Genomic DNA, 22521 nt, shown 5'->3' on the forward strand with positions numbered 1-22521 from the left:
ATTAATTTTGTACTTAAATCATTTATTTTTAAAGGTATTTGAAGTACAATGATACAAAGGTTTTCAGTGATACATTTCATTCCATTGCTGTAATCTGTAACACCTGTATTACATTAATCCTCAGGGGGGTACACGCTTACTTTGTGTACCATGTGTTTGGCAAGCACAAGGAGCCCTAGCTAATATGGTATTTGCTTATACAACTTTACACATCGGTACCATATTTCTCTAACACACAAATTACACAGCTATCTGATCATTTAACTGAGAGAGAAACATTTTTTTACTGCATCAGTGACACATGTTTACACAATTACGGAGTTGTATTACTTCACACTTATGAAATTGTATTTTGTCTGTACTTTGTGAACTGTTCATATTTTTTCAGAACCATTGTGATACTATGAGAGCTTTCAATGGTGTATTTGGTATGAGATCATGATTTTTAAAGTATGTTTGAGGTAGATGACACTACTGAAATGAGCAGAGAATTTTCTTTAGTTTTTGAAATTATTGCAGAAAGCTATGACATTTTTGAGATTTGGCTGAGTTTTTATGATGTTATTATTATGATGACAATGTGTATTATGCTGTTGAGCTATGTTTATGATCAATAAGGTGATGCCGAATGAGGAATTTGATTATGCTACGTATTTATTATGGTGAAATATTGAAGAAGTGTCGACAAATATGTATATGTGTAATAAGGTAAGGAACAACGAGTAGTGGTTAGGGACTCTGATTTGTGGAAAAGGATGTTGGAAACCGAGAATCGTACTGTAAGAGTTATGAAATGAGTGTATATGCGAGAATGTATCACTATGCTGGCAAAAATTTTTTGGACACTGTTATATTTACAGGATTTTGTTTCTACAGATTTGAAACGCAAATTCTCGACCTCTGAAATTTTTATATGAGACTGTCACTGTAGTGCAAACTGGTGACGTAAATATTTCCGTAAGAAAGTTAAGTGACCACCTGCACATAATGCGTCGTGGGCAGCTGCGTGACAGTCGCCTGGAAAAAACCATTAGTGTGTGCCTTTCAGAGGCACAGTTGGAAAAAAAAAGAGGCCATTTTCCTCGCTATTGACATTCCTTTGTAGAAAGCATCGCAAATACAACACGCTCAAACTTGAAAACATATGATTATACTGTGGAGCTCTTAATTTATGATATTTACTAAAATGCCTAATGACACGATGAGAAACATTTCACGGCTATTGTCTTGCTAGTTGAGAGAAATGCCATATGGCTTGCTTTATGTATTTATTTACTCATTTTGTTTAATATCTAGTTTCTAGCTGCACTGTAGCATTGGTTAAAATAAAATTTAATAGATGTATTAACATAAATATTTTATGCCTACAGATCCAGTAAATAATTTTATGATCTATTCAAAAAAACGAAGGAGCATAAAAAGACATTTCCCTTCACAGGAATTGCATACGGAATTTTCTTTTCAACTACTTGGTAAATTTTTTGGTAGAATAACTTCTTGTGGTGCACCAATTTAATTACATAGACATTAAGATGTGAATATACATTTCCCTTGTCTGCATTGTTGTCTTTAGTGTAATATTTTTTCTGCTTGAGCTAGGTCATGTTCAGATGTAAGTTATTGCATTTGCTGCTGCTGTTTGCCAGGCATAGTGCTACTAAATTTCACTTTGTATTACTCTGTTAAGCTAGTTTTACTACTGATTTATTTTTCTTGTTGCTGCACATTGGGTCATATGAGTTGTAATGTATCATTGCTTGGTAATTTAGATTTACCTCAGCTTGCTTTGACAATTTCCATTTTTTTCATTGCTGTTTCTATTAATTGTTTTATGCTGCTGCATTGCCTCATCCCTGCATCTGAGCTCAGTAGATTTAAGTTAGCTTAAGAGGGGGTAGACTATATAAGAGAATGAGTTGCGATGAATTGGAAGAAACGCATTGAGAAGTTATACGAAAAAAGTACAGAAAGCAGGTATAGATAGGACTTTTTGGGAACAATGATGAACAAATGGAGACCTCCAAGAAAAAAAAAAGGTTTTGTTTGCAAAATACTGCAGTACCAAATGTTACACTGAAAACAAACCCTGTCCTTTCCCCCTGTGTTATTCTGCTATGTGTTTGTGTACTCCTGTATATTTGTGTTTTTCCTGTCTTTATGTGTATAGCTATTAAGATTTTTGTTGTAGAATTTTTCAAATACTATGTTATTTTCTTCGTAAAGATGTTTAGACATTATTTATTCTGTTTTGTTTTAATGATCATGTGTGAAATTAATGTTTCAAGAACTATTCTCATTATTTTATTTATTTACTTATGTCATAATTCCTGTAACACTGATGTATACGTCTATTTCTATTCTTTTGTAAAGCCTGTATTACTACATACGTTATCTGTACTATTATGTTCTTTAATGATGTTTTTGTACCTTTGTAATTGTGTTCTTATGTTGTAAATTTATAATAATATAGACACCAGTTCTTCAAATTAAGTTACATTTCACTGCACACGTTTCTGTTGGTCATAGTAATGCACAATATGTGAGAAGTTGGGACTGTTAGTGTTTGCACGTGTGTTAATAATTCTGCGAGGGACTGGATAACAGCATTGCTGGTTCTAAGGACATTTCAAAAAAATTTTTGTGAGTGCACAAGTGGTGGTTTATGGACTTGCTATATTCTCCGCAAGACTCTTCGATGGTGATTGTGCACCTGCATAGTCGCAACAGATGGCTGCTGGCGTCTCTACAAGGGCTACAGTGGGTCTGCACCTCTGGTGGCCCACCAATACCGTAATCTCTAACAAGACTACAGTGGTCTGTTCTGTGATGACCTACCAATATTCTTCAAAATTTCGAATGACTCTGCTGTGGGTTTGCTCTGTGGTGGACCATTACCTGTCTGCATGTCAAGAGTCAGCACTGTCTTTTCGTTGGAAGGACAACACTACTTCTTCAAGACTGCATGGAAATCCACTACTTCCGTGTGCATTTTCTTTTACTGCTCAGACTGAGAAAAGACTGCAATGTTACTGTGATGAACGATCAGGACTGTCTTTATGGACTGTGAGAAAATTTTAGCTTTTGACCAACATTGTCTCGATAAGTGTGTGCATTTCATTTCTTAGTTATTGTAATTATGAAAAATGTTTTCAAATCTGTATTGGCCACTGCCCAAAACAATTTGTAAAATTTTTTGTGGGGAGCATGGGGGCTATGTAAGTAGGCTGTTTAGGTTTTTTATATTGGTAACGCCATGTAGCGCTCTGATGAAAATCACTGGCTGTGCTTTGTGCAGTCAGTGGCTGGTTGGCATTGTTGTAATACTCGCCATTGTAGTGTTGGGCAGCTGGATGTTAACAGCGCGTAGCGTTGCGCAGTTGGAGGTGAGCCACCAGCAGTGGTGGATGTGGGGAGAGAAATGGCGGAATTTTGAAATTTGTATTATGACTTTTGATGACTATTAAGGTAAATGTCAGGGCCATTCTTTTGTAGGGATTATTGAAAGTCAGTTTCCGTTGCGCTAAAAATATTGTGTCAGTTTAAGGACAGTCATGTATAATTGTTCTAAGGGGCGTTTCAGTGTGTTAGTTGTGGCATGGACGTTAACGGTCTCCAAATGACAAAATGAGGAGTATCTTCCCACACGTAAAACATATTCAGTTTTAGTTAATGAAGACTGTTGATTGCTGGAGGCCTGTGTGAAAGTATACACATTATCACTTTCCAGACGTGTTGTATGGTTGATAAACCAGGAGACCAGGCAAGCCAGTCAAGGCTCAATACATCCTTCAATGTGTTCAAGGTGTTAGCTGCAGTGTTGGGGCTTACATTATCATACTTTAACATGCTATTTGGAACCATGGTCGTGAATGATATGACAACAGAGTTACCGTTCTTGTCACATAATGGCGAGTATTTACTTTCCCTTAAAGAATTACCAAATCAGTGCCGTTGTGGTGAGCAGTTAATTCCCCACTCCGTAATCCCAGGTGTTGTAGCTGTATGGGACTCGAGAATCGCTGCTTTTATATGAAACGTTACCATATTGTGTACAGAAACGTTGGCCTCGAGCTGACCGCCAGAAACAGGAGTGAGACTCGTCGCTGAATACCACAGAATGACACTCCCTATTACAGTTAACTCGATCTACACCATGCAAAGCCTTTGTCATCTGTTCTATCAGCCGAGAACGACATACTGCAAGCCGAGATCTTAACCCAAAGTCCAGAAACCTGTTCCCAAAGGTTTGAGACGGATTTCAGGTATTGGGGTAATGTTTTTGTCCATTTGGAAGGATCAGTGCCTGCTCTTTTTGCCACAATGCTGTCCTTACTCCACCTCGTCAGCAATGTTCCGCCGCCAGTACACTACAGCCAATTCATTCCGCATGATGCTCTCATCTCCCTCACGAGAATCAATCATTCAGTCTCAAACACCGAAAAAAGGCGTACTCGCACGTGCACCTTTTCTTGGCTTGCTCCTTTTCAGTCTCCACATGAAAAATTTTAGCAATGGTTCTCAGAATATTAGAGACATTCAGTAACCAACATGTACTTAACACCAAGCTGCTTCTGTAGAACTCTCTTTTCCTGCACGGATAATATTGTAAATAAGCTTGCGAAAGGATGACATTTTAATTAAAATACCCAAAGAATGGAAATATTGGAGCAACGGTTTAGTGGTATACGTAAAGATGTAAGTCTCTACCTCTCCGTTAGTGTTTGCATTCTACAATGCTGATTTATACTTTTGACTTAATAAGAAATTGTTTGTATCACCTTGTTTTTGTGGCATATGTTAAGACAATACTTGTAAAATCACCGTAGGCTAGTATAGACTATCATAAGTAAGCGTAGGCTACAGCAATTTTCCTAATAACCTTAGTCAGTTAAAATCTTAACAGTGCTACGTGTACGTTAGGTGTCTTGCATCCCTATCGGGCGTTACCTCATTTCGATTGCTTTGTTTGCATATGCGATCAGTGTCTTAGTAGATTCCCCCAGAGACCGAAAGCAGTCAACCGTCTAGAAACTGATAGGGTCAATGTTGGTTTCAGATTTTAGTAGAAAACTGTTAATCTGTAACGTGGAACAGAGGAATGTTGCAGTAGAAATAACAAAGCAATCCAGATTTATCATGTAATTCTAGAAAACGCTATTTCCTAAAAAAAAAATAAAAAAAAAGGGGGATAAATTTTAAAGGAACGCAAAACAAATACATATGGAACATAGTTTCAATACGTCGTTCAGCTTATACGAAACATTTTTCCGTTATTCATAAGTAAATTTGTGCTTATCAATAATGGTAAACTCTTGCCTTTGATCTTTATAAAGAACCTTCCATGAAGTACAAAATAGCAACTATAGTTATACAGATTATTTTGTCTGTGCATGCAAACTGCAATCGTATCAAAAAAGTATTTGCTTTGGTTGCGCAGAAGCACAGAAGTTACGCGATTAGCTAATTTTTCTTACTTATGAAATAGAGTTTATATTTTCTAAGGATATAAAATACACTGTAGACTAACACAAAACTAAGTGCGGTTCTATGTGCAAAACAAACAAAGAAAGAACAAATAGAAGTTATCGGTTCCCAGTATCTGTCTCGTATATGCATTTATGTTTCTTTCTCTTCCAGTGCTACCACCTAATACTGATAAACCTTACATACACATAGTAATTTATGTATTGTACCAAAACTACAGAACCGCAGTTTTGGTAGAGGGCATCCTCAGCTACGACTGCTTCGCCGGCACGTTCCACATGTTGCGGACGTAAGCAATCCGTCATAACACAGAGTGTGAGGAAGGCTAGGATACTCACCCGGTCCTGGCGAAATTGCTGAGGTAGACGATGACGGCCTCCGACAGGCCCACCTCAGACTTGGTGTAGTTGCGCGGGAAGTGGTTGAAGCCGTCGACGAGCGGCGCCCCAAAAATGTACGGCAGCTCCTCCCCGTGTACCGTGCCCATCCTCTGCAGACACAGAACACCACATATTTTAAATTTACAATCTACTGAAAACCTGTCGCTGTGCAGAGAAATGGGCCAACAAAACACAACAACGCCGGCAATATGACCAGCATCTGTCTTCTCGAAGCAGCTGTAAGAAGCTGGAACATCTTCCACGTTGAAGAAGGGAATGCGAGCCACCTGTAGCAGTGTAGAACAATAGATGAAGTAGGTCTTTTCTTAAAGTTTTACAACGCAATTCAGAGTGTAAATTTTAAGTAATTGTTTGTAGGATTAAACATCGGAAAAAGGAACATAAATGAATGAGTAATTTATATCAATAAAACGGATGTTCAACAACTGCGCAGAGTGTTCTTTATGTTGCTGTCGTTTGAAATCAGGCTCTACAGGGGAAGGAATCAAAGTTGTCCTTTCAGTTTGCGTGGCATTCAGAAACTAATATGGTGACACGGCTTTTCTAAATCGTTTTGCCGGCCGAAGTGGCCGTGCGGTTAAACGCGCTGCAGTCTGGAACCGCAAGACCGCTACGGTCGCAGGTTCGAATCCTGCCTCGGGCATGGATGTTTGTGATGTCCTTAGGTTAGTTAGGTTTAACTAGTTCTACGTTCTAGGGGACTAATGACCTCAGCAGTTGAGTCCCATAGTGCTCAGAGCCATTTTTTTAAATCGTTTTCGGTAAACGACTGGTCTTTCAATTTCAGCACAGGCAATATCGGCCATCTTTGCTCCCGTGATTTGGAGATCCATCTATAACTGTGTCGACATCGGTGGGATCTTAGCATTTATTTTGTCCCATGGTACCCCAATATAGAGACCTAGTGCAAAGGACGCTAGTAATTAGTGCTCTGTGGATACAAGGGAAACAAAAAACAGGACAGTAGCAGGTGACATCTGTGATTAAAAAAAACTGCTTACCTGTACTCTCTTGTCTCCTGTCAACACGTAACGTCAGTTATTTCTGCAGGAATCACTTGAACAAGCCACAACGCCTTTAATTTCCTAGGCAAAATGCGTACATAAACAGGGAAGTTACAATTAAACTTCCGCTACTTACGAGAGAACCCGTGACAAACGACTGATCGCAGTAAAATGAAACTTTGTGGGAACATTTGTAAGGACATGTGGAAGAGAAATAACTAATAAACAATGAGAAAAACACATTTTAATTTCCACATGAGACAGTAACATCTGTTAACTGCGTACCATGTTTACGTTCCAGGTTACAAGCATTGTTTAATATGACGACCCTCTGCATCCACGACACCCTGTAACCGCACTAGAGATTGCTCTGCTGCTGCCCGAAACAACGGTGGACTAGAATATTCAGCTGACGTGACACAGTTTGAAGATAGCACAAGACGTCTAGCACTCTCGGCCACGGCTACAGTAACTGCTTCAACTATTTGTGACGCAATCAGCCGTCGGCCTCTCCCAGCATCAGTTGCCAACTGATCAGTTAATTCGCACTTCCGAATCATTTTCTTCAGCACTGGTACGGAAAGAGGACATCTCCGTACTCTTTCAATGCGTCGATACACTCGAAGGGCAGCAGCACTATTGCTGTTGTTTTGATAAAACAACTTTACTAGTAAAGCCGCACTCACCTTTCCCAGAACCATGTTGACTCACTGGAACTGTAATGTACACTGGTGCTTGTGTTCGACCCTACGTCTCCGTATCATTACTGGGGCCTAGCGGCTAGTCACGACACTAACGCTAATGACGTAGATCCTGCATCGGGTAGTATGAACATTATTTCTATAAAGTTCTCCGTCTACACTGGCTGAAGTAGCGTAAGTTTAATCGCCGGCAGAAGTGACCGAGCGGTTCTAGGCGCTACAGTCTGGAACCGCGCGACCGCTAAGGTCCCAGTTTCGAATCCTGCCTCGGGCATAGCTGTGTGTGATGTCCTTAGGTTAGTTAGGTTTAAGTAGTTCTAAGTTCTAGAGGACTGATGACCACAGCAGTTGAGTCCCATATTGCTCAGTGCCATTTGAACCAAGCCATTTCGTAAGTTTAATCATAGCTACCCTGTATTTCGGCACTGTGCTTAATAATCTTGGTCAAGTGCGCGGTTGTACATATTATTTATTCACAAACTGAAAAACTGAAGATAGCACGTTGTGATCCTGGAGATATTCTCGATAATTTATGTACCGTAATTTTCTAAGTCTATTTTTGTTCAACGAGTTATCAATGCCGATGTGTCGAAGTTAATATCTTCCATTCCCGTCAAATGGTTTCAGTCCATCGTTAGAGTTTCCTCGAATGATTCGTAATTTCTTCATTAATATTTTGCGACATTTAATATTCCCACAGATACGAAGTTTTACTGCTAGTTTCTTTATCAGTCACCAACGGGTATGTAGTGAAACACAATTTACAATTTCTGCCATTTGAATTTCAGTCACTGATCATCATACCTGCTAATGGCAAAACTGTCTTCGAGAATGAGCTCCAGATAGGAATAACATATGAGGAAAATAGCTGCTACTGCTTTTCCTATTACCTAGTAACACTTCTGCTACTATTCTCTGTGAATATTGGTTTTCCAGATCCACTCTCCATTGCACAGTTATCATGCTCATGCTATTACGTTCGCAACATCATGTTCATTTAACCCATATATTGCGTTCATTCGGGCAAGATACTTACGCATGTGAATTCCAGTCTCGTCAAGGGATTCAGACTTTACTTCGTTTGCTTGCGTATCAAACTCTTTTGGTTATCTAATCTACGTAACAGGTTCACTTATAGCTAAGTGAAGTTCGTTCGAGACTTTCATAACGCACAGAAATCCGAGGTGCTTTGCAGGCACGAGACATCGGAACAACAAGCGTCATTATGAAGCGATGATAACCAGTAGCCGAAGGAAGAGGTATCTTAGAATTTCAACTTCTCATACTCCTAGTCATTGGTCTCGAACAAGGGTCTTTAAAGCATGGACACGTCCTGGAATTTGACTGAGGCTATCCGAGGCGCAATTTTATAATAGCAACTAATTGGTAAGTACGTGAGGATGAGTAAATGTTAACAACAGTTTAAAATGTGGATTAGTAGTCTTAACAAAATTTCGTGTGTAATCTCTCGTATGAATATTAGCCGTTGTCCGAAGAGCGAACATCAGGAGTGTATAATAACAGGGATTAACTAGTAAAAACCAGCACGGCATTGCCCGCGACAGAGCCAGCCGCTGTGACCGAGCGGTTCTAGGCGCTTCAGTTCGAACCGCGCTGCTGCTACGGTCACAGGTTCGAATCCTGTCTCGGGCATGGATGTGTGTGATGTCCTTAGGTTAGTTAGGTTTAAAGGGGACTGATGACCTCAGATGTTAAGTTCCACAGTGCTTGGAACCATTTGAACCCGCGACAAAATAAAAGAATAAATCATTGTTTATGACTTGCTATAGTATTCATTCTGGAAACTGTATATTTGACACGTTATATGTTCACTGCTGTATCTTCCAAGAAGAACCACTTTCAAGAGCTGTAGGCAAGCTGTTTTGTTGGCAAAGCGAAGGTTAATGATGGCAGGAAGACAACACTAAAGTCACCAAAACGGGTGTGGAAATGAAAGGGAGCGAATCAGTTCTTACAGTCTCGTTAAATATTGTCAAGTGTCATTTCGGCATTGCTTTCTTACATCATGCTCCCGGCATTTTGTATCGCGTAGCCGTCTACATAACGACTGAGAACTTTATAGATTAGTCATCCATTACGAAGTTCTCTTCTCGTAGAACGCAGGCCTCGGCCGCTACCTAAAATCGTACACAGCAAGGAAATGCCATTTGTTCTGTAGAAGGAATTCAGCTACTTACGTGGCTGTAAACCCAGGAAAGCCTCTCCATCCCTCCGGTTATTTAAAGCCGTTTTAGCTTTATTATCGTTAAGATGCGAGTGAAATCATTTAAAGTGACAAGATTTTACACAGAAGTTTCAATTATATGGCTGCCCCCAGCTAAGTGGTTAGAATGTCTCACTAACTTTCGGGGTCTCGGCTTCGATTTCCGGCAATGGCAGGATTTTCCCTTGGTGACAGGACTGCAAAGTGGTTCAGACAACCTCGTGATGCACACGTGACCGAGCAGTAGCGGCTCCTGGTCTAACACGACAACCGCAGTGTTAGCGGTGTGGTGACCACTATGCCCATCCACACCGCAACTAGATGACGTTGTTGGTTACGACCAATCTGGCCCGTATGTCGTCAGAACGAAGATGTTTTTCTTTCAACTTTATAAAATCGCAATTGCTTATTTTAAAATAAAGAACAGTTAATCATCTACATTCGGTATAGTAAAAAAAATTCCCCTTCTTCATTCGATGGTAATACAGGCAACCGTTCCCGTTTAAATGGCAAGTCCCAAGAATAGCTTAATGTCTTCCTGCTTTATGAGATTTCTTCAATAACTCAGTACCGGACAAATCTATGAACTTTGAATTTATAGTATCCACGAGTGCTTTTGGTTGACTGTGATTCTTTGCACAAACACGCTGTAATCCTTAGTATCTGATGCATTTGATCCCTTTCAATGCAACCCATGGAAACATTCAATATCGGTAGCCAAACCATGTGATGCTACTGCCACATACGACAAAGGAATTATTATTGTAATGTGCTGTTAAAAATACTTGATCAGTGCTATATCATTTCTGAACAATGAGAGGAAGAGTAATCTCAAGAGGAAAGAGAATGATTTAGAGAGGCACGTTAGAACACAGTTGAAAGGAATTAAAATAAGTGTAAATGATGTCTTGTGGGTCAGAAAATCCTTCCTCGTATCCAGGGATTTATTTAACTGTTGTTCAAATGTCAAATAAGGTGCTTTTTTGCCATATAATGCAAAATTGGAGGTGGACTATTAGAGAGAAAGACCGAGAAATTTAGTGTTTGTGTAGTGTTTCAGTTTAAATATTTTATCACAGCCACTTCACAAGATTAATACAAACACAAGTTGCTAAAGAAGTTCTTTTAATTTTTTAAGGCTAACTGAGAATAATTAGCAATATCTCGAAACTTCTTTGACGAAAGTGCCAGGCGATTCCACCAAGCTACTAAAAATTATCCCTGTAGTACATGTGGCGTAAGAGAGAATTTTTCTTGAACTCATACCGTAAGTAATAAAACGTTCCGCTGAAGGCGCCTTCCAATTCACGTGTCGCACATGTGGGTAAGGAATCTGCTACTACCTGAGCGGTAATTTTATGGCACGCCGTAATGAACAATTACTCGACTCCAGGACAGTGCAGTTAACTTGGAGGACAGCGTATATTCGGAGTGAACGGCTGTACTGCTTTAATGCCGTCACCGCAGGGCGCGCCCCCGGGTGCCCGGCTGACCCGACGTCCCCTGCTAAGCACACGGCGCACGTCCTTCCCGTAGCTGCCTTGTTAGCACGGCTACGGCAATAACCGACCGTCCGGGCCGGCTAGTGCATCCAGCCCTGCGGGTCGCATTAAATGTTAGCCGGCTGCTAACACCTCCACGTGACCCTGCTGCTAACTGCGCGCTTATTATGCAGTCAATGCGGCTCACATACCTCTTTACTGGCTTTTCATCACGGAACTCTGTCGCTGGGTTTCCATACTGGAGGCCTTCTAGATCTTCAATATTAAAGTCACCGACTTTAACAAAAATGGTCTGCCTTTTTTCCCCTGCCCCCACTGAAGTTGTATGCAACCTGCAATGTTATATCTGACCTTCAGAAACCACGCCCGAGATTTTCATATTCTTTTGCTCGCTATGTGCAAACTATTAATCCTAAAGGAAATACGAACAGGACCATATCGTAGGAAATGTAATGTAGCTAAATTTTGTACTGAGATTAGTTTTCGCTAAAGGCTACGATTTTCGAGTTATTCAAGAAAAACATAAAAAAGTCACCTGCAAACGTAGCTCAACCCCCACACTCATCCCTTGTCAGTCAGGATTTCTAGCATGTTGTTCGTGGCACCCCCTCCTACCACTGTACAAAAATTGCCGACCACACGAACTATCCCAAGATATTTGACCTTCTTTGGTCTCTACCGATTGTAGTAATACGCCACCAGCACTAGTCGGCTGTTTCGTTAACACTATTAATCGAAATGTGCGAGGCAAATGAAACTGAAACAACTTTTGAAAACAATATGCTTATAACGTTGACAATTCGATGAAAACTTAACCATTACAAGCACAGTAGCTTCTTAGTCAAAAGGCCTAACGAATACAACGACATAACTGTTTATTTTATGCTGCAATACTTACAAAATTATTAGGTGAAATTTACACAAATGTCAATTTTGCAATTTGTTAAGTGCTCTATTGAGCATGTGGTGTAATAAAGCTAGTCGATGAAGTCCAAAAGAAGGTAGAATGTGGGAATTAATCCATGCAGTTGCAAATTTTGAACACATTTAGAAGGGTTCACCATGAACAACACACTAGAAATCCTGACTGATAGGGACTGAGTGCGGGAGTGGGGACAAGTTTGAAGCTCACATTTGTACATTTGTCATGAAGAACTCAAACTACGGCCTCTACTGAAAACGTATCCCAGTACGAAATTTAATTACATTTCCTACAAAAAAATCCTACTCATTATTTCTCTAGGATTAACATGTTGCGCGTAGCAAGCGAGAGAATATAGAAGGCCCACAAGCGGTTCTTGAAGGGCTGTTATAACATTGCGGGTTGCATATAGCGACGTAGGTGGCGGCAGCTAAGTCACCGTGTATGTCATTCTGTTTTCGATTCCATTATCGGTGTATGAACAGCCTTGCAATTAATTAATTAAAAATTTACTCTCCAATTTTTGCCCTGTGGTACTGCACTTTAATCGAAACTCGTGCACTGTTTACAAGGTTGCCGAGTGTGTTGGCTGTTACCAATTCATGCTGCAGCTATGTAACGAAAGAAATTCGACCCCCCTTGGTAGCAGTCAAGCGGGGCTCTTATATTGATCATCCCTGCTCCTTAGTCAGCTCGAAGACGCGACTTAATAAGCGTCGCTCTTCTCTGATATCGCTCCCTTGGCGAAATAAACCCTTAACGTCCCACTATTCCTTATTTATTTAAATAAAGGGTAGTACTACTACCCTACACTAGGACTGGCTTGTAGTATTGAGCACAGCCCCCTGATATGGTGTTGGCCCACCCTTAGCTTTGATGACAGCTTCCACTTTTGCAGGCATACGTTCAATCAGATGCTGGAAGGTTTGTTGGGGAATGGCAGCCTATTCGTCACGGAGTCTGCACTGAGGGGAGGTATCGATGTCGGTCAGTGAGGCCTGGATCGAAGTCTGCATTCCAAAACATCCCAAAGGTGTTCTATATACGATTCAGGTCAGGACTCTGTGCAGGCATTACAGAGATATTATTGTCGCGTAACGACTCCGCCAGAGGCTGTGCATTATTAACAGTTGCTTGATCGTGTTGAAAGATGCAATCGGTATCCCCGAAGTGCTCTTCAACAGTGGGAAGGAAGAAGGTGCTCAAAACATCAATGTACGCCAATGCTGTGATAGTGCCACGCAAAACAACAAGCGGTGCAAGCCAGCTCCCTGAAAAATACGACACACCATAACACTACCGCCTCCGTATTTTACCGTTGGCACTACACACACTGGCAGATGACGTTCACCGGGCATTCGCCATGCCCACACCCTGCCATCGGATCGCCACATTGTGTACCGTGATTCGTCTCTCCACATAACGTTTTCCCACTGTTCAATCGTCCAATGTTTACTGTCTTTACACCAAGCGAGGCGTCGTTTGGAATTTACCGGCGTGATGTGTGGCTTATGAGCAGCCGCTCGACAATGAAATCCAAGTTTTCTCAACTCCCACCTCAATGTCACAGTACTTGCAGTGGATCCTCATGCAGTCTGAAGTTCCTGTATGAGCCTAACTGTCATAGTAATAGCAGTGGATCCGGATGCAGTTTGGATTTCCTGTGTGATGGTCTGGATAGATGTCTGCGTATTACACATTACAACTCTCTTCAACTGTCAGCCAATGGACGACGTCGGCCTCTACGCTTTTGTGCTGTACGCGTCCCTTCACGTTTCCACTTCACCATCACATCGGAAACTATGGATCTAGGGATGTTTAGGAGTGTGGAAATCTCGCGTACAGACGTATGACACAGGTGACACCCAATCTCCTGACCACGTTCGAAGTCCGTGAGTTCCGCTGAGCGCCCCATTCTGCTCTCTCACGATGTGTAATGAATACTGAGGTCGCTGGCCGTGGGTGGCAGCACATTCCACCTAATATGAAAAAAGTATGTTTTTGGGGGTGTCCGGATACTTTTGATCACATATTGTCATTCTTCCATGTCATAATTTTAGAAAAATCACGACGTATTCACTGAATTGCTATGACTAGACAAAGCGTCCTACAACGGAACATGGTGCAAAAGAATTTCTCATAAAATATGTACAAGCCACAAGGAAGTAAACTAATGCGTGTAACATACGAATCAAAGTATATATATATATGTACAAGAACCAAACTGGCACAGGAGAAGTGAGCGTATAGTTAAAAGCAATCCATTTATTTCGAATGCAGGCTAAATTAGAGGAAGAAATTTGAGTGCAAGTATGTCTACTGCACAGCATTGTATTGTACTGAACTGAATCATGCATTGCGCGAAAATCGGAAAAGAAGAAAGCCGAAGGTGTTGTGTTAAAGTACCAAGCTAAAAGTTATGTTGGCTGATAAGAAGTGTGGTAATCATTATCCAGAAGAAGGGACACGATTATGAGACATGTGTTAAGACATCAGGAAATAATTTTCATGCTACTAAATGGAAGCTTAATGGGCAAAAACTTTACGCGATGGCGGAGATTAGAACATATCCAATAAATAATTCCGAATGTCGGACCGCATCAAACATGTAAGAAGAGTTATGATTTTTTTTCCTTTAGACTGGCACCTCAACACAAAATTTCAGTGGACTATGTACCTTTCTGATGTTATTATGGTCGCAAGACTAGAATTAACAGACTTCGACCGCGGTAAAATAGTTGGAGATAGACGCAGAGAACATTCTATTTGAGAAATACTTGGGTAATTTCATATTCAGAGATTCGCGTTGTCAAGAGTGTGTCCAGTATACTAAATTCAGGCATTAACTCACACCACGGACAACGCAGTGGTCGACGGCCGTCACTTAACGACCGAGAGCAGCACCGTTTGCGTGGGGCTATCAGTGCTAACAGAAACGCAATACTGCGTGAAATAACCGCATAAGTCAACGTGGGACCCACAACAAATGTATCGAGTTAGGACACTGCGGTGAAATTTGGCGTTACTGGAATATGGCAAGAGTGCCTTTGCTAACAGCACGACATCGCCTCCAGCGCCTCTCCTGGGCTCGTGAGAATATCGGTTGGACCATAGAAGACTGGAAAACCGTGGTCTGGTCAGGTAAGTCACGATTTCAGTTGGTAATAGTTGGTAAGAGGTAATGGTAAAGTTAGAGTCTGATGCAGATCCAACGAACCCGTGGACCCAAGTTGTCAATAAGGCACTTTGCACTCAGATGGTGGCTCCCAATGTGTGGCTGCGTTTACATGGAGTGGACTGGGTCCTCTGGTTCAACTGAACCGATCATTGACTGGTAATGGTTATGTTCTGCAATTTGAATATCATTTGCAGCCATTCGTGGACCAAACTTCCTAAACAACGATGGGATTTTTATCGATAGCAGTGCGGCATGTTACCGGGGCACAATTGTTCGCGATTGGCTTGAAGAACATTTTGGACAGGTTGTGCGAATGATTTGGCCACCCCTCGACCATTTATGGGACATAATCGAAAGGTCAGCAACACTTTCGCAGTTGTGGACGGCTATAGTGGCAGCATGGCTCAATATTTCTGCATGGTACTTCCAACGAACTGTTGAGTCCAGGTGAAGCCGAGTTGCTGCACTACGCCGGGAAAACGAGATCCGGTACGAGATTAGGAGGCATCGCATGCTTTTGTCACCTCAGTGTACACCGCCTGGAAAGTCATTCAGTCTTTTCGTAGAAGTCCGCAACCTACAACTTAATGGGAATTGGATGTTTGCAGGAATGAAGAAATAAAAAAAAACGTCTAAGTAAGTCTGTCTAGAAGAATAAGCTAAGACAAGCAGAATCTAACAGCTAGGTTTATTATTTGACAGAAAACGTAAAATATAAATCTTTTCGAAGCAATGATATTGCAGCACTGTTATATGTGCCGGGCCAATGTCTATATCACCATACGGAGTTTATTCGCAATTATGGGATAGTCGAAGAATACTGGAGAGACATAATACATTACATTGCACTGTATGGCGAATGTTGCACAAAAACGAAGGAACAATGGGTGTACCCTGGGGAAGCGAAATAGCACTTAAAATTTTTTCGCTAGAAATACATGATTTATCTGATAATGTGGTAGATCAGTTTCATTTTTACGCCTCAGGCGTAGGAAGTTTATTTTATTACGATGTAATTTAAAGCTGTTAGTCTCTGACAACTTTAGCAAGTCTACGATGTAATTTTTTACCCATTCTATTTTCAGCTGTCTTCCTCTCTAGGCAGACGAATATAATACAATGCCAGAGAGATCAGTTTGCGTTAATCAGTACACTGAATTACGAGCTTTTCTGTCGAGTTCCGTCACACGTAATTAGCTGCCACTACATGCGGCATAATTTTCTGAATAGTACTGCGGAAAAAGATTCCAAAGTCAAACCTATTTAGGACCGTGTATGAATGCATGTCTGGGACTCTGCTAATTAATTTACGCGTTCAAAATTAAAGACAGCGTACATGAAATTCTTGTTTCATACTGCCACATTAATCTGCTTCGTACCAAAGGAAGAAAAAAATCATTGTTCTCATATTTCAAATTCTCCATCCAAGGAGGGTAAAAAACAGGCAATAACACCATTCGTTTTTCACATATTTCATTATTTTAATTTTATTATGTTTATTTACGTATTTACTTCGAAATGGGAGAATAGAATCAACAGAATTTTCCCATTGTTCGTTACCGACACTTGTCTACTACAAAGAATAGTTATCGCACTACGTAAAGAATTTGCAGAATGGTATGTCAACATTTTTACTCGTTTTAATGGAGAGCAGCTCTTTCTGAATGTAGATAAATTTAAGTAAATACCTGTAATAAACATAAGGAACATGATAGCATATCGTTACATGATTGGTGGTAAACATCTAGAGCAGCCGCGGTGGCCGAGCGGTTCTAGGTGCTCAGTCCGGAACCGCGCGACTGGTATGGTCGCAGGTTCGAATCCTGCCTATGGTATGGATGTGTGTGATGTCTTTACGTTAGTTAGGTTTAAGTAGCTCTAAGTCTAGGGGACTGATGGCCACAGATTTAAGTCCCATAGTGCTCAGAGGCATTTGAACCATCTAGAGCAGGGTGCTGAACCCATTGATTGAGATGTACCGGTCGATCGCAATAGCTCTATAATCTTTCAAAATCTTTGTCCGAAACCTGCTTAAATGAGGCGCTAAATCTGACAATACTGTCTTCGCCTCTTTCGTCTCCAGCTACTTTACACCACCTTTACCGCTCGCGCCAAGCAACAGTCTGTCCTGCATAGTGAGATTACTACTCACGAACTGTAATTAAATGTGAAACATTTTCCTCAAGTACAGTCAGAACTGGGGATTCAACAAAGGTCATAGGATCAAGAAGCTGAAAATAAATATACAGCGAACGAGGCAACATTGAAACAGAGTTTGAAAACTTGATTCTAAGATTTCAAGGCAATGGAACCTGTTATAGCTCAACATTTCCAAAAAGTGAATGAGGAAGATATTTCAAGTAAAGTGAACTGTAATCTTGTGGTAAGACAAAACTTCAAATATTTCGAGTTCAAATTGACATTTCCTTAAAATTAGAATACAGTGAAGGTAAGGTTTAGTAATCTGTTACTGTAAATTCAATTCCCAACATTCAAAAACTAGCATCGTATGTTGTATCATTTTTAGGATCAACTTAACTATATGGGCAGCGTTATCAACGACGCACACAGTAAAATCAAAGTGTAGAAATAAATTGACTGATACTCATCTTTCACTCAATTTAAGACTGACTCTGGCAAATTATTCACCACATAATACTAAACTTTCCAATTATATGCAAAGGCCGGCCGGAGTGGCCGAGCAGTTCTAGGCGCTACAGTCTCGAACCGCGTGACCGCTACGGTCGCAGGTTCGAATCATGCCTCGGGCATGGATGTGTGTGATGTCCTTAGGTTAGTTAGGTTTAAGTAGTTCTAAGTTCTAGGGGACTGATGACCTCAGATGTTAAGTCCCATAGTGCTCAGAGCCATTTGAACCATATATGCAAAGTCAAGTAACTCACTAAACCTTTCTCAACATTTATTAAGAGATATATTTTCATTTTTTCACATCTGTAATATCTTAAAAATTGAGCTGTAGGACTGCAATTGCTGGTCGGAAGAAAATAACATTTATGTATTTTGTGTAATTAAAATGGTTAATTTTGGCTATAGTTTTTGTGCTTAAACTCTTTATGAATTTTTAAGTCGATACACCTCTAAATGGAAGACCTGCTCAATAGATCTGAAACCTAAAAAGGTTGAGAACTCCGGATTTACAGCATAAAAATTGCATAAATATTTTAGGGGAATACTAAGAAGTTATATGAGAAGGTTATGATCACGTAATACCAGTGCTAGGGAAGTCGAATGTAGTCGAATTAAATCGTGTGATGCTGAGGGAATTAGATTAGAAAATGAGACACATAAAGTAGTAAATGAGTTTTGCTATTTGCGGAGGAAAATAACTGATGATGGTCGAAGTAGAGAAAATATAAAATGTAGACTGGCAGTGGCAAGGAAAGCGTTTCTGAAGAAGAAAAATTTGTTAACATCGAGTATAGATTTAAGTGTCAGGAAGTCCTTTCTGAAAGTATTTGTATGGAATGTAGCCATGTATGGAACAGAAATGTGGTGCTACAGAAGAATGCTGAAGATTACATGGGTAGATCACATAACTAATGAGGAGGTATTGAATAGAATTTGGGAGAAGAGGAGTTTGTGACACTACTTGACAAGAAGAAGGGACCGGTTGGTAGGACATATTCTGAGGCAACAAGAGATCACCAATTTAGTTTTGAAGGGTAGCGTGGAGGGTAAAAATCTTAGAGGGAGACCAAGAGATGAATACACTAAGCAGATTCAGAAGGCTGTAGGTTGCAGTAGGTACTGGGAGATGAAGAAGCTTGCACAGGATAGAGTAGCATGGAGAGCTGCATCAAACCAGTCTCAGTACTGAAGGCCACAACAACAAGAAGGGAAGTCAAATGCAAGGCTTAGATTTGTTGGATGGATTCAGGGAAAATGCAATATAACTGCAAAGGAAATCGGATACAAGACGCCTTTGCGGCCAGTTGCAGAATGTTCCAGCATCTGGAATCCTTATTAAGCGTCTATGATATCACATACTAAAAGAATTTCCAGAGAAACGTTGCTAAGGTCGCCGCAGGTCGCTGTAAAGCAAAACAAGAATGTTCGGAGAAGGCGATTGCGAATGCATTTACGAAAGACGACATATTTCCTGCGAAACCCTAATCGCTATTTTTTTTCATCAGTCTTCTGACTGGTTTGATGCGGCCTGCCACCAATTCTTCTCCTGTGCCAGTCACTTCATATCTTCATCTCAGAATAGCACTTGCGAGCTATGTCGTCAATTGTTTGCTGCATGTATTCCAATCTCTTGTCTTCCTCTACAGTTTTTACCCTCTACAGTTCCCTCTAGTAACATGGAAGTTTTTCCTTGAAGTTTTAACATATGTTCTATCGTCCTGTCGCTCCTTCGTATGAGGGTTTTCCACACATTCCTTTCCTCTCCGAGTCTACCCAGAGCCTTCTCATTCCTTACCCTATCAGTCCGTCTAGTTTTCAAAAATAGTTCAAATGGCTCTGAGCACTATGGGACTTAACTACTGAGGTCATCAGTCCCCTAGAACTTAGAACTACTTGAACCTAACTAACCTAAGGACATCACATACATCCATACCCGAGACAGGATTCGAACCTGCGACCGTAGCGGTCACGCAGTTCCAAACTGACGCGCTTAAAACCGCACGGCCACACCGGCCGTCTCTAGTTTTCAACTTTCGTCTGTAGCACCACATCTCAAATGCTTCGAGTCTCTTCTGTTCCTTTTCCTCCACAGTCCATGTTTCATTGCCGTATAATGCTGTGCTCCAAACGTACGTTCTTAAAAATTTCTCCGGCGAATTAAGACCTACATTTGATACTAGTAGCCTTCTCTCGGCCAGGAATGCCATTTTTGCCAGTGCTAGTCTGGTTTTGATGTCTTCCTTGCTCCGTTCGTCATTGGTTATTATGCTGCCTAGCTTGTAGAATTCTTCAACTTCATCCACTTCGTGACCATCAATCCTGATGTTAAGTGTCTCGTTATTCTCATTACTTTCGTATTTCTTTGATTTACTCACCACTCATATTCTATACTCATTAGATTGTTCATTCCATTTAGCAGATCAAGTAATTCTTCTTCACTTTCATTGAGGATAGTAATGGCATCATCGAATATTATCATTGATATCTGTGCAACAATGAACATGTAATTCGAAAGAAAATAGACTATTGCTATCAATTCTAATAAGCTGATTGCGAATAACACAAAGACAATTCAGAATTAGCTCTAGTTTTTATTTTACACTGTTTTGTTACGGTGACATAATTATATACGGATTTTTATGTTAAGTTTAAAAACAAAAATTATAATGGTTCGTCAGTCATAATAACTAGTAACAATGGATTATATTATTGGGCACCGACAGAGTAAGAGATTACTTCTGATGGGGATTCTGAATGTTCTGAACCATGTACATGCCAAGATCCACAGTTTCTTCCAAATATATCATCAACTGATGATCCACAAAAATTGTCTCAAAATGAGTTAAATGATCTCATTAGAGATTTGGAGCGCTCTAAATCTAAGGCTGAGATTTTTAGCATCAAGATTGCAGCAGCGCAGTTTTCTGGAAAGCATCTACATCTACATAATTACTCTGCAATTCACATTCAAGTGCTTGGCAGAGGGTTCATCGAACCACAATCATACTATCTCCCTACCATTCCACTCCCGAACAGCGCGCGGGAAAAACGAACACCTAAACCTTTCTGTTCGAGCTCTGATTTCTCTTATTTTATTTTGATGATCATTCCTACCTACGTAGGTTGGGCTCAACAAAATATTTTCGCATTCGGAAGAGAAAGTTGGTGACTGAAATTTAGTAAATATATCTCGCCGCGACGAAAAACGTCTTTGCTTTAATGACTTCCAACCCAACTCGCGTATCGTGTCTGCCACACTTCCCCCCTATTACGTGATAATACAAAACGAGCTGCCTTTTTTTGCACCCTTTCGATGTCCTCCGTCAATCCCACCTGGTAATGATTCCACACTGCGCAGCAATATTCTAACAGAGGAGGAACGAGTGCAGTATAAGCTGTCTCTTTAGTGGACTTGTTGCATCTTCCAAGTGTCGTGCCAATGAAACACAACCTTTGGCTCGCCGTCCCCACAATATTATCTATGTGGTCTTTCGAACTGAAGTTGTTATTATTTTTACACCCAGGTACTTAGTTGAATTGACAGCCTTGAGAATTGTGCTATTTATCGAGAAATCGAATTCCAACGGATTTCGTTTGGAACTCTTGTGGATCACCTCACACTTTTCGTTATTTAGCGTCAACTGCCACCTGCCACACCATACAGCAATCTTTTCTAAATCGCTTTGCAACTGATACTGGTCTTCGGCTGACCTTACCAGACGGTAAATTACAGCATCATCTGCGAAAAATTTTGAGAACTGCTCAGATTGTCACCCAGGTCATTTATATAGATCAGGAACAGCAGAGGTCCCACGACGCTTCCCTGGGGAACACCTGATATCACTTCAGTTTTACTCGATTATTTGCCGTCTATTACTACGAACTGCGACCTTCCTGACAGGAAATCACGAATCCAGTCGCACAACTGAGACGATACCCCATAGGCCCGCAGCTTAATTAAAAGTCGCTTGTGAGGAACGGTGTCAAAAGCTTTCCGGAAATCTAGAAATACGGAATCCACTTGAGATCCCCTGTCGATAACGGCCATTACTTCGTGTGAATAAAGAGCTAGCTGCGTTGCACAAGAACGATGATTTCTGAAACCATGCTGATTACGTGATTCATAACGTTTGAATACAGTATATGCTCCAAAACCCTACTGCAAGCCGACGTCAATGATATAGGTCTGTAGTTTGATGGATTACTCCTACTACCCTTCTTAAACACTGGTGCGACCTGCGCAATTTTCCAATCTGTGGGTACAGATCTATCGGTGAGCGAGCGGTTGTACACTCCTGGAAATGGAAAAAAGAACACATTGACACCGGTGTGTCAGACCCACCATACTTGCTCCGGACACTGCGAGAGGGCTGTACAAGTAATGATCACACGCACGGCACAGCGGACACACCAGGAACCGCGGTGTTGGCCGTCGAATGGCGCTAGCTGCGCAGCA

The 22521-nt window shown here is 40.8% G+C and overlaps 1 protein-coding gene across 1 annotated transcript in view; it reads right to left on the minus strand.

The window, feature by feature from the left end:
* The window catches only part of LOC124593849 (neuroligin-2-like), a gene marked incomplete at its 3' end in the record, with an annotated part of 358509 nt that overhangs the window by 117241 nt on the left and 218747 nt on the right, over window positions 1-22521 (minus strand). Inside the window, exon 8 of the mRNA XM_047132197.1 lies at window positions 5823-5974. Within this exon, the coding sequence (XP_046988153.1) occupies window positions 5823-5974 (152 nt within the window). The remainder of the gene's footprint in view (window positions 1-5822; window positions 5975-22521) is intronic.

This window comes from Schistocerca americana, chromosome 2 (assembly GCF_021461395.2).
Source record: "Schistocerca americana isolate TAMUIC-IGC-003095 chromosome 2, iqSchAmer2.1, whole genome shotgun sequence".
Classification (NCBI taxonomy): domain Eukaryota; kingdom Metazoa; phylum Arthropoda; class Insecta; order Orthoptera; family Acrididae; genus Schistocerca; species Schistocerca americana.